This window comes from Culex pipiens, chromosome 2 (assembly GCF_016801865.2).
Source record: "Culex pipiens pallens isolate TS chromosome 2, TS_CPP_V2, whole genome shotgun sequence".
Taxonomy (NCBI): domain Eukaryota; kingdom Metazoa; phylum Arthropoda; class Insecta; order Diptera; family Culicidae; genus Culex; species Culex pipiens.
In genome coordinates this window covers 22,413,921-22,432,538 of record NC_068938.1, presented here as the reverse complement: position 1 = coordinate 22,432,538, position 18,618 = coordinate 22,413,921, and the positions used below count along the sequence as shown (strand labels likewise).

At 36.7% G+C, this 18,618-nt stretch overlaps 1 protein-coding gene across 10 annotated transcripts in view; it reads right to left on the bottom strand.

Annotated features, from left to right (window-relative positions):
- LOC120421141 (aryl hydrocarbon receptor nuclear translocator homolog) overlaps positions 1-18,618 on the bottom strand; it is a 320,639-nt gene that overhangs the window by 80,436 nt on the left and 221,585 nt on the right. For 8 of the 10 annotated variants that reach the window (XM_039584331.2, XM_039584329.2, XM_052708678.1 and 5 more), the window contains exon 4: positions 13,540-13,700. In XM_039584331.2, coding sequence (XP_039440265.1) covers positions 13,540-13,700 — 161 coding nt within the window. The remainder of the gene's footprint in view (positions 1-13,539; positions 13,701-18,618) is intronic. The other 2 variants (XM_039584330.2, XM_039584326.2) reach the window with 1 other exon arrangement.

The following is an 18,618-nucleotide window of genomic DNA, read 5'->3' as shown; positions in this document are numbered from 1 at the left end:
TATGAAATCATCGATTTGTATTGCATCTAAAACTAAATTCAAAGCACAAATCACAAATTTTCACATTTTACATAAAATTTGTTCAACTAAAATTGCCTATAAATTTGGAGATTTTTTTTTCAATTGTGTTTCAAAAACACATATTATTTATTATTTACAAACTTATTTAACCTTCTCCTAGTAGAAAATTGTCCAAAGAATCCGAAAATGCATTCCGTTTCCCGATTCAAAATCATGTTCATTGAAAAAATCATGACAATTTGAGAAGTTAAAAATAATGACTTTCATCGACATTTTCTTAACTATAGTAAACTAACTTTTTAAACTTTTCAAAATTTTATGAAAAGTTCTTTTTGAGGTACTTTGAACACTTTTCTACCACGGTCAGAATGATTCTAAACAATTCCGTAATACAATTCCGCGGAAAAATCTCAAACTTATCAAAGTCACCCCGGCTATCAAAGTCACCCCGTTTTACGGTAACGCTCAAATTTTTTAAAATTCCGAATGCGCTCATAAATCAACTCAAATTTACAATAAGACTTTTGCTCTGAAAACAAATTTGAAGGTTTTCAAAAGTAATATTTTTCATCAGAATTGTACGAAAACAAAAATAACTTCCATTTTGGAAAAATTCTATAATTCGCTTTTTTGTACCAAAATTTCACTTTAAAGTGTACTGTTTGCAAAGTTATTTCTTCTTCGGCGAAAAGCGCCATAAGATTCAAAAGAAGAGCAAAGAAAAGCAAAAGAAAACTCTCTCACACATACATGAACCGTCGTCACCCCCAGGTTTTCCACCCCTCTCGGAAGGAGACACTGACTTCTTCAGACCGCGGTGTTCTGCTACCCCTGTTGTCGAAGAAAGAAATATGACCCTTGTTCGTTCTGCGTTCCACGACTATTGGATTTTGAATGTTTGATGATGAATAATTTGAATTTATTTCGCTACCGCGCAAAACTCGTTGCTTGCTGTATTTTTTGGTGTTCTTTCTTTTGTCGATTTTTTTCTGTGGAAAGACAAATCGAGAAGCTAAAAATCAATCACCTCGGGGAGTTTGAACCCGGCAGTTGATTCACCCTCTAACAAGCTGTCTAAATATGTAGAAAATGTTCCAACGGTAACCAAAATTGTCCCGAAAATTACATATCAGCTAATCGATACAATTAAGTCAATTGCCGGTGTCCCTAATCCTGGTTACCATCAACCCTATTCTGATTCCGTGAATTATCCTGTACACACAGCACTGATCTTATCTAAAACTACCGGTTGGAACCCCCAGAACTAGCCCATCGATGTGATACCATCCTCTGGGCGTACGCCCAGAGATAGCCGGGTAGAATCTGCCTCCAACCACTATAATCCGTCGTAACATGCGATAGGAAATAGCTTTTACATCGATCCACTCTGGCGATAGCTGGGTAACCAACTCCCAACCCCACCGACCGGACATTCAATCCCGGTAATGGACCTACGCCGCCGCCAGCGATAAAGGCCATTCGGGCTCAACCATCCATAACAGGTGGCGCACGTTGGCCATCTCCGTCCGACGACGACGACGACGGTCAGTTTAACCTTTATCCTTCCTCAACCTCCTCCTCGGTATTGTCTCGAAGGTTGTCCTTTCGCTATTGTCCACCCGTGGAGAGAACGATTCTCTCGCCCCACACACACACTTCTTTTGCTGAAGCAAAAGCTCTTGGAATGCGTTCCTCCCGGGGACACACGATGATGCACGATATAATCACTGACCACACGGCGGAGAAAGCGGACCGTTTAAAGGTTCCTTTCTTCGGCCATCCGGGATACAATGGAACCCACACAACGGAATTCATGGCCTCTTTCACGGGGCGGGTGTAACGTATCCCTGTGAATAGAGAGCAGCCGCCCTCTGTGACTAAAGCGGAGACAAAACACATTTTGCTACTGCAAGGATCATTTTTCACCTTTCTTGCTCTCATATCCGAGTTGTGGAGTTAGGTGGAGTGATGGGAGCGGGGGGTGTCGTCTTTAATAATGGTTTAATAAAAATGGAAAGAAGGCAATCTGGCGGGAGGCAGTGACTGTAGGAAGAACTAGTGTGGTACCAATAAAAAAGGACAGTTTGAAGCTGCTTCGAGGGACAGTTTAACTTAAGAATTCTAGGGTAGATCATATTAGGAAATATCCAGAACTCTTGAATAGTTCTGGTTATTTCTGATCGTTTTTTTTTTTATTTTGAAAAACTCAGCACCTGGACTGACTTTAAAATAATTTAGGGTTTAGATTGTCTTTAGATTTATCTTGGAACCATTCTGATAGTCCAAAGATACAGATTATTCTAAGAGTTTTATTTATTGAAATCATATAGGAACTCTTAGATTCTAGAATACGATTGGTCCTGGTATTCCCAGGAAACGGAATACTTTTGGATTACACTTGCCATAGCATTATACTGAAAATAACAGATTCCGGCATGTTCTCAAGATAACATTGATTAACTTAGGATTCAGAATACTTTTGACATCATTTTAGCAATTCCATGATCCAGATTGCTTTTAGATTTATCAAGAACCCAAGAATCATCTTGGTAAATAGATTCTGGACTGATTAGCATAGTAATTCTTGGAAGCGATTGCTCTTATTGGTTATCCAGAATACTTACATTGGATGATTTACTCTTAAAATCATATTGATTACCCCATGATTCTGATAACTGATAATTTTGGAATCATCTTGTAAATCACGAATTTCGAACCATCTGTAGAGTTTGTCAGGAAATCCAAGGATACTGAATAGTCTTGGATTGATCTGGGTAATCCTTGAAATCATTCAGGTGACCCAGGATCTGGAATACTCTTGGTATCATATAAGTTCTTCAAGGATCCGCAATTCGATGATGATATCAAATTGGCGATAACATTATCCTAATACTCTTTTAAAGTTGAGTTGTCCAATACGGATTGCCATTGAAATCATCCTTGTAATCTCAGATTCCAGAATTCCGTCTAGAATCTTTCTGGCAATCCTAGGATCCGGACAGATGACTATTGGATCATAAAGGTAACCTGAGATCCGGAATGATCTTGTAATAGTATGCTGCTCATTAAATCGTGCTGGTCATCTCAGATTCATGAGGGCTTCGATCTCATACTAGTAATCGCAGGATCCAGACTCCTTTTGAAATCATGTAAGTAATCTTATGAATCGGATTACTCTTTGATTTGGATAGAATCATCCTAAAAATCTTCAAATTCCATGATGAATCCGAACTTTACTTGAAAATGTTCTAGTATATCCAGGATAATATGTATCCTTAGATTCATCTTGGTAATACATGCAACAAAATGTCTCATGTTATCAAGCTAGGAGCCTCACATGTCATAATGCTTTGATACCGTAATGGTAATTTTGGATTGGAATTAAACATGAAATCTTGTTATGCGGACTATTCCTTAAATCAATTTGGTAATGCAGGATTCTACACTGCTCTTGGAATAGTACTGTTGATATTAGAATGAAGTCTGCTTTAGGAAACTTTTTTGTTATCCCTGAATCCGGTTTGCTTTTGGAATCGTCTCGGGTTGTTTCATACTCAAAATTCTTTTTTTAGCATTCTTTGAATTCGGAGTCGGATCAGAACCAGACAATCAACTTACATCAGGAAATCAAGGTCATTGGAAATTTCCTCAAGTTTAAGCCTTAGTGTCTACCATCGTATAATATGAGATCATTAGTCATATGAGGTAGGATGACTTCAAATGATATTTTTATATTTTCAAAGAGTTTCGAGGACTTGAGAATTCAAATGATGGGATGTTCTAGGTCATCTAAGAACGTTCTGATGTTTCTGTTGAGATGCTCTATGCCATCCGTAGACTCCCAGGAATTGTGTCCAAAGAGATTCCCATCGTAACGGGACATAGGACAGTGGTTATTACTTCAAGGATAATATGATGGGATTTTTGAGGTCATCCGTAGCATTCCGGGAGTCCGGCCTAACGAGGTAGATTGTTTTAGACTTGATATGATCAGAACTTGTGGGATTTACGAGGTTGTCCATAAACTCCCAGAAGTTTCGGTCGAAACATTCCATAAATACCTGGATTTGGAATCTTCTTTGAATCAATTTGTTGATCCCAGTTAATCCGAACTGATTATTAAACCATACACAGAACAAGAATACGAATCTTGATTTCATCATCAATGCAATGTGAAAACAGATGTTGGGGATCTTTCGAAATAATTTTGGTAATTTCAAGTTCAGTTTTCCTGAAATCACATAATAAATATGTGTGAATCACTCCAGAGTCTAGATACCATTCTCGAGGATGTTCTTTTCTGTCTCACCCTAACGCAACCACCAGTGAAAGTGTGACTTTGTCGAGCATCTTCTTCCGTGGTCCACACCGAAGATAAGAACACCAAAATCCTCGTACGTCCTTGCCAGCAACAAAAAAAAAACGAACCACCACCTCCGGCTGTGAAAATAGAAATAATACAGCATAAACGACTACTGCTGGGCGTTTTTCTCTGTGTAGCTGTTTTTTTGCTGTTGCGGGGGTGGATATAGTTTAAGGAAAAATGTGTTTCCTGCGCGATGATGATGATGGGGGAGGAGGAAACTCCTCCTGCCCTGCCCAGCGGAGGGCGTGCGCGTGGGATAAGCTCTCTGTCTGGTGATATCATAAATCTTGGCGCTGTTAGATCCACATGACACCTATCGGGCAGTTTGAGAAATGTTTTGCCGGTTGCTTATTTTCACATGGTGGGTGCCGTTGTTTTTTCGAGGGATGCTTCCAGTTTAAGGTTAGCGATTCTGGGTGGTGTTTTGAAGGTTGAACTTTAAGATTAGTGACATACTTTCTCGTACTAATTTCGCTTTATTGTCTCACCCTCCACCTTTTCAGTGTCCAGTCTACGAAACGGTACATTTTTTTTTAGAAATTTAATTACTCAAATGCCTACGATGGTGCCGTTCATCCACTTTTCACAGACATTAAAATACTACAGCCCCATTTTATTTATGCCACATTCCTGGTGCGATGGCGCATCGTGCCTCCCCCTCCTGGCCAGGATCCCCTGAAGAAACAGGTCAAACCCGGAGGAGTAGACCGTGCACAGAGAAGTGAAAATTAAAAATAAAATACTTGAAAATCTTCCGGAGTCGCATTCCGGAGCCCGGACCCGTCGACCTCAAGGCGGAAATGGCAGCAAGGAATGCCCAGGACTAGGAAACGCTCTATCCCACTTTAATGTAAATTATGCTGAATTCGAAATGTATTCCGGGGAATCCCTGGGACGAGAGCAGTCCGTGGTGCTAGCCAGGTCATAAATCATTTGTGAGGGAATTTTTTATTATTTTTCTATGTCCTTTTCCGACGTTCTGACTGGGGGTTCGCTTTTTTTTCGGTTGAAGCCAAAAGGATATGCGACTCTCCTGTGAGTATGTCTGGGAGACGTCGGAAGAAATCTACTCTGCTACAGGTCCTTTTTTGCTACGTCCAAAACCCCCCCATGAAGCTGGCCAGATGGCACCAGGGAAAGGTAACTTCAAAGCTGGCAACACTGACTTCAAGAATTCCAAGACCGTAGCCGTCCCAGACTTCTTGGTGTAAGCGGAAAAAGATAAAAAAAATAAAATTATGATAAATGAAGGTACTCTAATGGTCACATTTAATGATTTCGCTTTCAGTTCCACCTTCCTACCCATTGGGTAGTGTCGACGAACGTTGACGTACTACCGCAACCCTTAAAGTCACCATAAAGTGAAACGAAGGTTGGTTGGTTGGTCCACACATCTCTCTTCTCACCCCGGTAATCAATGTAATGGATTCCGGCCATCGAATTTCCCCTCCGCCGGCCGTTCCTAATCCTGGCATGTTTGTTTTCGCTTCCTGTCACCACCCTCACCTTAACCCAACTCTGGAAGCCGAAAGAAAAACACGGCGAAGATTGATGAAACTGGTTGCCATTTTCGCCAAAATTTACTACCAGCTTCGTGCCGCCCCTGGAGTCAAATAAACAATCGTTTTTGCGAAAGGAAATCAATTAACTGAGTTTAATGATATTTTTTTGGGGTTGGTTTTGGGTTGAGCAGGGGTTGGGCAGTGACTAGCCACGTAGCATTCGTTGGTTCTGCCTTTGGGACAAGTTGATTTGGAATAAGGTCGTGCGAAGAAGTTGACCACTTTTCCTGGCTTCAATTACGGGTTCGGGGTTTTCCGGGAAACAGAAAAGTTAAATGATTAACAAGGTAAGGTGGGGACAGGGTGACAACTTGGATTAAGATTTTTGCTTATATTTGATCTCATTCCAAGATTTTTTTTTATTTTTTCATCATATTTTCATAAACTTTTGAATTCTTTTACCAGACAAGAAATCTAAAAAATAACAACCAATTAACATTGAAAAAAAATATCATTGAAGAAACAAAATTATGTTTTCGAAAATTTAAACAATTCATTTTTGATATCAACTAAATTCCGTTAAATCGGGGTCATTTTTCATTTTTATTTTTTGGTGCCTTTGACAACATTTTTTCTTATAAAATGACTTTTCAGAAAAAACAGGTAAACGAAAAAACTCAGATTTTTTCATTTAACTTTTCATCACTGTAAGTTGAAGTCTTACCCATCTTTTTTTTTAATTTGAAAAAAAAAGAATATATTTCAGGAGCATCAATTGTACCGGACCTTTTTATCTGTTTGAGTATTAAGCACTGAATCCTGATTACACGGACTATTGTGTCCTAAAGATTTAGGATGGTACAAAATCTTGTACAGAAGATATGATTTTTTATGAAAAAAGGTTTTTTTAAATTGAAATATTGGCAAACTAAATTTCGACAACCATTTACAGATAAAAATTAAATTTCAAAAATTTTATTAAACAAAATTTTAAAAATAATTTAAAGATGCAAAATTAAATATTCACTCAAAGTTAAAGTCTTAAGATTTTTTTTTTCATGGACATCTATTGTGCTGTAGTTTAAAATGGTGTAAAATCTTGTACAGGAGATTAGCTTTTTTGAAAAAAAAATGTTTTCTAGAAAAAATGAAAGCATTGTCTAACCTAATTCCATAAATCTTTTTTTGGTGCAAAATAAAATTATAAAATATTGTCAAACTAAATTTTAAAAATCATAATCAGATGCAAATTTTTACTCGAAAAAGACTCAACAACTTTTTGGGTAAAGTAAACCTTTTTAAGTTCCAAAAAATTTCAATCTTCTACAATTTAAAACAACTTCAGGAAGCAGAAGCACCCCTCAAGAGCTGCAAAAGATTCCTTCACATTTATTTTTTTTACTATGTTGGTCGGACACTGGCCTGAAGCCTCTCAAAGTTAAATGTAGTGAAAAATTAGTTTTTCACAGTGTCATCTAATAAGCTCTCAATATCCAACTCGCGATATTTCGGAAACTATTGGTTTGAATCTCATTGTAAAAAAATACGCTTTAAAATGTTCAGCTTAATTTGCTAAATGACGTTTTAAAAACGTCCAAATTATGTGTTTTCAGTCCTTTCAAAAGGATAATTTTAATATCAATCATTTGATATTTAAAATCTAAAAAAGTATAAAACCTCAATTCTAGATTACTTTTTCAAAACAACCAATGCGCCATGTACATAGGACATTTTGAAAAAGTACGCGAGAATTTAAGTCAGACGCACTAACAAAATTCGAATAAAACTTTCAACTTTCGAGTATTTTTCGAGCGTTCGAGCGTTTCGAATATCTTAAAAAAATACATTTCAAAGATTAATTTATAGTACACCTCAACCTCAAGAGAAATTGTCATTCTTCCAAAATTGTTACATTTACGAATTTATTCGTGAAACAATTTCGTTTAAAAGAGTCTAGCTTTATTGTGAACCAATTTATTGATAATGCTTTTTAAAAAAATCGCTGGATGATGTGCAAAAATTGCCAAGCCCTCTGAGTTATTAAATATGCAATTTACTTAAATTTTTAATGTTTTGAAACTGTACATATATTGATTTTTTTTTATTTGAAAGATTAAATATTTATTCAAACGCGAATCCTAAAATGAAAAAATATTATCTTTTTCAAAGCAGTAATAATGAAGATAAATTACTGTTTCGAATAAAGTCACCCCGGACTCTTATTTTCAATAAATAATTATGACGTTTTTTTGCAGAAAAAGTTAAAAAAATGTATTGTTAAGGAAAGACACCAATAATAAAAAAAATCTGGAATCAACTAAGAAATTATATTGAAAATAAAAAGTTTTTTTTCCAAATATGTAGTTTTTTTTTTAGTTTGCATATGATTTTGATATTTTGAAAAATTATGTTGAAATACATTTTATTTAGAATAAACTCATTAATTTTCTTTTCTCGATTACCATTCCTATTTTTCAAATTTGTCAAAAATACCAATGATTAGTTACCCTGTCCTTTTCCAAAGTTAGCTCGCCACTTTGTCATTGAAGTCGCCGGGAGAAAACTTTAACCTCCCATTGTCCGGTCCGGTCGCGTGGCCCTGTCGGATCTCGGTAAGACTTTTCCAACTGGCAGCCTTGCTCCGTTCAGCCCGGCGACGTTCAGTAAATTATGTCAATTGGAATCAAGTAATTCAATTTGGAAGCGCACAAGCCGGCCGCAAAGTTCGACGACTCATCGACTCGCTGATGAGTCCGAGTCCTTCCACATTAAGGATAACGTGGGTTTTCGGTTTTAGGCCCACGCGCGCGCTCCGATTAAATTGCTTACACACGGGGCCACAGAAAGGTGAATTCAATTACTTGATTTTTTTTTTCTGTTTGGAGTTGGGGCTGAGTGAATTAAAAATCCACAAAATTAAAATTCCAAAATAATGATTTATCTGCGAGCTTCGCTCGCAACACCTTTCCAGCGAGGACGTCTCAATTTACGGCACCTTCAGCCGGATGCAAGGAACACATTAGTTCCCCTCTCGTTTTTTTTTATTTCGGGGAAAATGTGGTGGAGTTCGAGACCAAAAAAAATCGCCGCACTTAATAGGTACCCCTCGGGGGATCCAATAACCGGGACCTGGAAACATCCAGTAGCCCACAAGAGAGTAAAAAAAAAACAACCCAAAAAACAGTGAAGCGCAGGAGCAGCACCAGAAACTGCTCCTCATTTAAATTTATATCCCCCTATTAATCTTTGGCCAAAGTAGCTGCCCTCGGCCGACGACGACGACGAGGGAGCCCAAAAAAGCAGCAGCACCCAGAAATTAACGATCGCTCGTTAGATAACACAACAGAACCAAGTCGTCCTGGAGGTTGAGGTTGCCCCTGCCGAGAGAGGGAAGTGCACAAGTCCAGAAGCCAGGTCTTAACCTCTATCGCGTTCCAATATCGCGAGAAGTAGCCCTTTTTAAAGTGGGTGGATACTCCTTCTGGAATTACACCCCCCACACCCACTTCTTTTCGTCTGATCCCTCCAAGAATTATGGCAGAATTAAAACAGTCTCCCCCCGAAAAAAAGAGGCCAAGAAGAACTCACTGTCAATTGATTAAATTATTATGATGAGAAATGGCAAAGTTGTTCCCCGAAAAAAAAAACAGTAAAACACAGTCCCAGCGAAAAACTTCACAGGGCAGCAGCAGACACAAAGTCATTATTTTAACTGGTGTAGAGATAACGATAATAATTAGAAAAAGAGTTGGTCCTGCAGGTCGCGAGCGCAGCGCAGCCAAAAGTTACCACCGCCATCGAGATCTACGTAGTTATAAATTCTCCGCTAATTATTTGAATAAATTATCCATTTCTTCTCCCTTCAACCACGCCCCCCACAAGTCGTCGTTCTACTTCTCCTAGGGAGGTTGCGAAGAACAAAAAAGAAAGTTCTTTACGACCGACGGAGAGGACGAGTTCTGCGGATAAAGTTGTCGCGTTGAAAACTTTCGCGCGGGGGATCAAGCTCCCGAGGAGAACCGTTTCGCTCTCTCATCTAGCATATTTTAATTTCATATAATATTTAAAGAATTTTGAGGGTCCAAACAGAGTGAGAGAGAGAGAGTTAGGAAGTGCGAATGGGAGGAGGGGGTCATGTACGACGAGAGTCAGTGAACTTTTAAGAGGGTTGAAATAAATTATGGGAAAATAAATAACAAAAGTTTTTCTCATTTTCACCTCAGGATAATGGGAAAGTGAGAGGAAGTAGGGGAAGATTAGAGAAAAGTTTGAGTCAGATTTCTGAGAAAATGTTTTTTGTAGACATCGATTTCTTAGGAAAAAATATGAGTGACGGAAAAATATCCCAATTGTTAATCAGTTAGATTCTGACAAAATTTAAAAAAAAATCTGGAAAATATCGAACTAAGAAATTATAGCAAAAATTGCAAAGAAATAACAAGCAGCAAACCTGTTCCCAAATAGAAAAGAAGCCAAAATTCAAATGTCTCTTTTGAAAAAAGAATTAATGAAATATTTAAAGACTAGTTAAACAATAAACAATTGAAATAGTACATAATTTTATCTTTTGGTGATTACTTTAAAAAATTGAAGATAACGATAGAAATTTCTTAAGAAGTATCGTTATCCAAATACGGTATTTTATCAACGATAATTAGGGTTAGGGACCATCCATAAACCACCTGGACACTTTTGGGGGGGGGGGGGTATGGCGATTGTCCACGATCCATACAAAAAAGTTTTTTTTTGTATGGACAATTGTCCACGAGGTGGGGGGGGGGGGGGGGGTAACAGATTCCCAAAAAAGTGTCCACGTGGTTTATGGATGGTCCCATAGGAATTCTCACAATTTCGCCCACTTAAATAAAAAATAACAAAAATCCTTATATATTTAAGAATGATATACAATTTATTTATGCATTGAATGTCAAAAGATGCTTGAAATTTTCATCAAATATTTGACATTTTCTTTGGTTTTCACCATTAAAAAAAATCAAGATGTCAAAAACTGTTGCAATAAGTCTGTAAAAAAAACAAATGATTGCAAAGCACATTTAAATCAGTTAACAAACGTTTGTTTTAGTTTATTCTTAATAATTTGATGGATTGTTTTAGCTCCATGATCATTTTTTAACAATTTTTTGAAGGAGGGACTTAAACTTTTTTAAATGTTATAGATAAAAAAAATTTGGATCTGGGCTTGATAAAAACTTTTTTTATTGCTAAAAATCAGTTTGAACAATTTTAAACCATTGTAGCAAATAATTTTTTTTTTCATAAATCACGACCGAATAAGTAAGTAAAATTTAAATCCGATTTAAGATTAATATAAAATTATGTTTAAAAAATACCGTGTGTACTTTTACTATAAGATTTTGTAAGATAATTTAACATTTTTAACCTAACGTGAAATTTTCGTAAAAAATTGGTGCTGTGAAATTATGTTTCCCGTGAAATTTGCTATTTTTAAGGCGTTGAAAATCATAACGATAACCTCAATTTTTTATTTCACATAAGTTTGAACGAAACGTTGTTCTCGACGTGGTATTTTGTTTAAATTTAAGTATTTTCCACCGAAAACTACAATGTAGTGAAATCTTTACAAAATTCCACGTCAATTCAAACCAACATTTCAAACTATAAATGAAAAAGTATTTAAAAAAACGTTGTTTTGTGAATGTTTTTGAGATCTTACACTTTCAAATTTATTTTTTTAAATATGAAAAATTATTATTAAGTAACTTATTTAACAAAAATACCTTCATTTTGTTGAAGGTATTTTTAATAATTTAATTTCGCTCTTTTGGTTCACAAAAATATTAAATATTTTTCTTTTTATTTTGTCATGCATATCATTTTATACATTGTTATTTACATTAATAATCATTGCAAAAAGCTAGAAAAATAAAGATGTATTTTCTAACATTTCTAATTGGCGTAGTAGTTTGGCCCTTTTAAAATGTTAGTCTTGATTCTAAATTTTCAATATATTTTTTCGAAGGAATTATAAAATTTCATAAATGTTTCATTTTTCAACATTGAAAATTGTTGCTGAGATAGCATTACACAATATGGGAATGTTCAAAAACTTCAATTTTCATGTTTCTTTTGGATGATGGAATTTTTGTGAACCTTTCGAAAAAAATATTTTAAGGTCGGATAATCATGGACACTATTTAAAAAAAAACGAAAAACGGGATTTTTTTCAGCTAAATTCAAACTTTAGGTGGATATATCTTGAAAACGCAGCGTACTTTTTGATTGTTAATTGAACTACAGAATATAATTTCCGAAAAATGCATAACAACAATTATCGGTTTTAAAACAAAAGTTTTACTCCTTTTTTCAACGAAGAAGCTTCTATAAAAAAGCTTCCAACAACCTCCACCAACCCACAAAAGCTGCACAACTTTTGCGCTCCCAAAAAAAGTGCAGCCCAACTTTTCCACCCAGTTTGCAGCGCACTCCATCATCCGCCCGACGTCATAACAAATACAAAAAGAAGGAGTAGTTTCCACAGTAGCAGCAGAGGACGAAAAAAAAACCTAAATAAATAAACTGACAAAAAACGGAAAAAGAATGCAGTCAAGCCCTACACACAGACACTGACACTGCTGGTTTCTGTGGCTGGTGGTTGAGCGACCTAGTACATATACATTTTTTTTGTTATTATAATCACAATAATTTTATTGCAGCATTTCTGTATAATTACAGACTTTTTTATGCGCCTCATCACAACAGGGGAGGTGGGGCGGGCGCTGGTGACGCAAGCACCAGGACAAACTTTGTTTGCTCACAGGATCTTGGAGAGAGGGACGACGTCAAAGGGACAGCAGCACCGTTACTGTGTTTGGTCATTACCTCGTAAAAACTGGCTACTAACAGTGTGGTTGGTCTCTAAAATTGTACGCAGACTATGGCCGATGACGACCGGCGGCCCCCATTAGTTAATGGACAATATTACTTAGCACAAGCAGGTGAGTAATGATTATCACCGTGAATAAAAAGAAGGTGGATGTACTGCTCTGGTGATTCCTCTTTTTTTTTAGATAATCTGAAATTCAAAAGTAGCCCGCTTATGTCGTTGATAAAATATGATTTAATAAAATCAAATTCATCTTTAAAGAATTGTTAATGACTGAAAACGAAAATAAAATAAAGAATAGCAGCAAATTTCGTCATCAGATACATGCCTCTACTACCAAAAACTTGCACCGGATTAAGCAGCAAACAAACCCGAACTAAAACAACAAACTCTATCATCAAACTTGTCTTGTTTTTATGAGCATCTCACATTTATTTCCCGAGTCGTTAAATTATTCGCCGGGCCGAAAGCCAGGGCGTCAAAAGTTTTATTTTCTCATTTTCCGGTGAAATGACTTTTCCTCACTTTTCTGACGAGCGGGGTCTTCTTCGTTGGATTAGCAAAAAAAAGCCGAAGAACAAACCAGAAAACCCGTAAATAAAACTTTAATCAGATTATCATAATTCCTGCCGGACCCCGGCAACACCGCGTACACAACACGGCTGTCAAAGTCGTTAAAAATTTGTCTCATTTTTTTGTTTCGGGTTGGGGAATTATTTTCACCTCGTAGCTTAGAACAAATCTGTTTATGACTAATTTTTACGATCATGTCAAACTGAACTCACCTCGTAACGCCTTCATGTGCGCCACCGCCATCCGCAGGATCGTCAGCTTGTCCGGCTTCCGGGCGAGGGCACTGCAGGTCGGGACCATGTCCGAGAGCTCCGTGATGTAGGCGGTCATTTTGTTTCGCCTCCGCCGCTCGATCTCGCAGTGGTTTTCTCTACTGCAAAATGGGGAACCGTAAAAAGTACCGTCGATTGAGGAAGAAAATTGGGGGGAAAAAGAACGAGAAGAAGAAGAAGGTGTTACAAAACAAAACAATTGGTGCGAAATAGTTCGGTGCGATGAAGTCAGTGGAAAATTGGTGGAAAATTTGGCGAAATCTTCCCCAGGTTTTCCAGTGTGGTGCTAGAAGCGTGCTGCGTTTGTGCTGAAATGGTAGGAAATTTGAGCAGAATTTCCCCTTTGGTGTAGAATTTCTCATCAAGAGAAAGTGATGAAAAATCTTTTTATGTTATTTTTTTTTTGCGATTTTGTCATCTTCCCGTCAAAAACCTAGTTTAAATTTTCAAGCAAAGAAAAAATTTAAAGAATATTGTTAATTTATCGACCACTAAACTATTTGTTCCAAAAACCTCAACAAAAACTTTTCATTTGCAACGCGATCAAATAGTTGTGGGTAACATGACACGAAGTAAACATTATTTTTTTGCTAAAAATGGGATAGAACTGCTATAGCTGTTCACAGAGAACTGCTGAATATTAAAATCAAATAAGACATACAACCATAGATAAGATTAAATATTTTAATAGATCTTTCAGAATTGATAAATTGTTGGGTTTCGTTCTTACAAAACAATAATTAATGTTTGTATTAGATTTTTTTGGCAATTTTACTTACATACGAGCATACGACCTTCAAAATAAACAGGAATGTTAAAAGTTAATTAATATTATACTTTTTTTGATTTTTGGATTTCAATTAATGACTTTTAAGAAATATGTACCATATTATACTCAAAATATAGCCATGTTTTACGTAACTGAAAGTCACATAAAATGTTGGGGTGGATACTTAATCAAAAAATTCAGTTTTTTTTAATCTATCAATTATTTTGTGACAAAGTATGAAAATTTAGTTAAGATTACTACAAACAGATTACATTAAAAAAAATTGTACATGAAAAAATAAATAAATCAAGCCACAATTTTATTCAACTGCAAACTGTTAAAATTGCACTGTAAAAAATATCCTGTTTTAATTTATAAGCTGAAGTTTATATCTAAAAGCACATACTTCCAGTTTAAATGCTGTCCAAGGCAAACTTATGGGGAATTTGACGAGTTCTCCGTTAGAAAATTTTCGAGTCTTACAAATTTAAATGACCAAAAACCACCATAAATAGCAAAACCTTTGTTTTTTCAACATTTTAATTTTTAAAATCGTTGTATCTTCACAAGGATTGGGTTTAATTGACAATATGGAGACTTCCATGCAAAATCAACCGTGCATCACCGTGTTTGAAAATTTTGACAATTTTGACCACTTAAAAAACTGTTTTGTTAAATGATTTTTGTGTTTTAAAGAAGAGATACCAGCCTGCATTTTTCTTGAGGTATTTTGCCACATCTTAGCTAATTTGCACAACGATTTTGAACGAAAAGAAATTGTGGGCTCACTTCGAAATTTGATTTTTAAGTTAAAAAATCTCATAAAAATGGCGTGTTTTTTTCTAGTGTTTTTTTTTTAGAAAATCCGTCAAATTTTCTACAAGTTTTTCTTTGATCACTTTTTTACATAACAGCTTCGAGATACAGCAATATTTAAATTACGAAATACAAAAATATTTACATAACTTACGTCCTTCTCAAATATCATTCTCGAGTGCAACAGACTCCATTTACACAAAAATGGCTATAAGTCGTATGAAAAAGAAGATACTTGAAAAAATCATGTTTTGGGCTGGAATTGATCTATAATATACAGTTCAACAATATAAATCCCTAAACTTTCAAAGACAATTAAATAAATAAACTGATAAAAAAGATTTCAAAATTAATCTGAATAATTTTATTTTGAGAAATCTGCGTGTTGCAACTTTCAAAACCTTTTGCATTAATTATTTCCTCAAATTAATTGAATTAGCTCAATTCAGTTGCTCCACTCCTGTCAATCAACCACCGTCCACAAACCTCGGTTTTGCACGCGGTTAATGGTTAATTACTCTCAATTTTCATTCATCGTCTGTACACTTTCGATTTTTTGTTGTTGTTGTTTCACTACCTTTGTTTCCTTGACTTTGTTTATCGAACCGTCGGCGAGTGTGGGTGCCTACCAACTCCGATATGTTTGTTGATTGACCATGTTAATGAATTTGACAGCCGGCACCCTCCAACCTCTCCCTGCTTAATGGTGCGCATCGCGTTTGCAATTCTCGTTACCTTCCCCCCCTTGAAGACTGTTCAGTGTTTGTGTGTGCGTTGTCTCTAATTAACCGACATAACTCAATAATTTTATTCGATTGCGTGTCACACCTTTTCGATAGCGAAACGAAATCGTTTATTAATTCATACGTTTGTTACTGCAGCGGCGTTGAAAGGCAGAACTAGCGAAATCGTTCGGGAATGAGTGTGCACTGAAAAAAATGTGTACATTTCTTTTAAAGCGGTTAAATTTTTCTTTGAATGTTTGTAAGTGTGATTTTCAATGTTTTTTTTACAGTGCTAGTGCAGACCCTTTTTCTTCGTCACATGTTGTGAGACACTCACGGTCGATTATAAATTGCCCGGTTTGATTGTTTCGACTGCAAAATCGCTTTTCCAGCTAGCAGAGAATGGCAGGAGGGAAAACCCTACCCTATCCTCCACCGGCAGAGACACACGGCGTACAACTTCGATGAGGGCACTTACTTCCCTGCAAGCCTTCATGTATTTTTATGTGAAATCAATCCTTTTCCATTTTCTTTCTGTGGTATTACTTCTTTGATTCGCCTTACCGCGAGCCGCTTTTCAAATCGTTCGGCAATAAAAGATGAAAAAAAAAATAAAGTAAAATAACAATAATAATAATTGTTATTATTATTACGATACACTGCGGTCTTTTTGATATCGCACACGGGATTGCCTGCCTGCCTGGCTGCCTCCCTCCTGAGAAGATTACGTCATTTCGGTGCTTTATTTTTCCCACATACCCAAATCCCGGGCCCGGCAGCGGCTTCTAGAGTGGCCGCCCCATAACTCCAAAGCTCGTTGTTTTTCCCTGGGTCACTTTTTTTCGCTCCGTGCAGTTTTTCCTCTTATTTTTTACGATTATGAATTCCTCTATATTTATGATTCATTTCTTGGGCGCCCACCCTCCACAACCCCCGATTCGAAGAACCCTTTTGCTGGAGGTGCCCTCTTGAACCCACTTCGTGGTCATAGTCGTTATTTTCCCCCACTGCCGGGGATTGATTGTAATGGTCGAGGAATTAAGTTCAATTTAGAGTTATTATTTACACAAAACAATCAATTGGCCGGTGGTGGTCGTCGATACCTATCGGGGGAAAGATATGGGAAGTCCTGGCACAAATTGTGATGTTCGCACATAATTTTGCGGTGGAAAAATGACGACCGCGACGACGTCGTGGGGTCAAGCTTAAAGTGTTGGTAATTTGTGACCCCCGAGGTGGTTTGCTGAGTGGTTCGGGAAAGTGGTTTCGTAAATTGATCGGAGATCACGGGATCAGATGTTCAGAGCATTGTTAAACAATCATAAAAGAGGACTGAGAAGAAGTTTTCACAAAATTAAATAAACCTGGGGAAGATTGGAATCATAAACCGAAATCTACCCCGATGATTACCATGAGGCTATTTAGGGTGTTTCAGACAGTGACTGTAAAATTCTCAATCTTAAAGATGTTTTTAATTTGGAGTCGAAACGTCAATACAATATTTGTTTGTTACAAGTAGTACTATCCAAATTCAAATATTCAACTTATGTTTTAAACCAGAACCAAAATTTCATTATGATATCGTCAAACCAAATGAATTAACCCTTAAGAAGATTTAAACTTTGAATCGAAACGTTGATCATATTTCCCTGCTTTAAAATTTCAGAATCGATTAGATCCTGCTCTCATCTCGTAATATGAGTTCTAAACTATAATAGTGAAATTTTAAACCCTGAAGATGATCTTGATTTAAAACCGAAACGGCAATAGAAGATTTTGCTAAGACAAAGATTATTGTCTGAGTCCTAATGTTATGGAGATTATACCGGAAACGAAATTTTAGATTTGAATGAATGAATCCTGACGCAGATGTCCTTCTCTGTGTTCAGTGTTCTTAGCTAAATTAGTTCCAGGATTCAGTATTTTTTCAGTATTTTTGTCATGAACAGTTTGAAATTCATCCTTCAGGGATGATATGATCCAAATTTAAGATCGAAGGTCAAAAGAAGTTTAAGATGGTGCAAGGAATGATTGATGGTTGTCCAAGAATCAAAATTCTTCGAAATCTTCTAACCTAGACAGCTATTTTTTGAAAGTTGAAGGTGATCCTAATTCAGTATCGAAACGTCTAATTTAAAATCTTCTTCTTGTTCTTCTTGTTTTTTTAGACTTTACTCAAACTATATTAAAATTTTGAACCCTGAGGAAGATCTGAACGCAAATTTCGCGTTCAATGATAACAATAAAGGTAGCATCCAACATACATTGTCAAACTTACTTAAAATCACGATGTCCGCAGTCATCTTCCTTCCCAACAAAAAACAGCTCCAGTAACCCCGTGAACTCTCCGCTCATTGTTGTTACGTACTTGCCCCATAAGTAAATCGCATAAGCAGCGAAATTCTCACGGCATTATGAGCACGAGCTGCCTCCGGGCAAATACAATAAATTTCTCTCCCGATCCCTGCTTCTTTCCAAACTCCCCCAACTCCAGCGAATATGTGGATGTCTGGACGCGACTCTATGGGTTCTCCCGCTGTGCGCGCATGAACGAACTTACTTATTGGTTATTACAACTTCTTCAGCTTGCGCGTACTGCGCGCGTTTAATTTTCCATCGTTTCTGATTTAGCTCATCTTCTCCCCGCGGTCTAAAGACACGGTAAGAAGAGTTGGCGGGTTACTGCATCCTCAAGATATCACTGTCCCC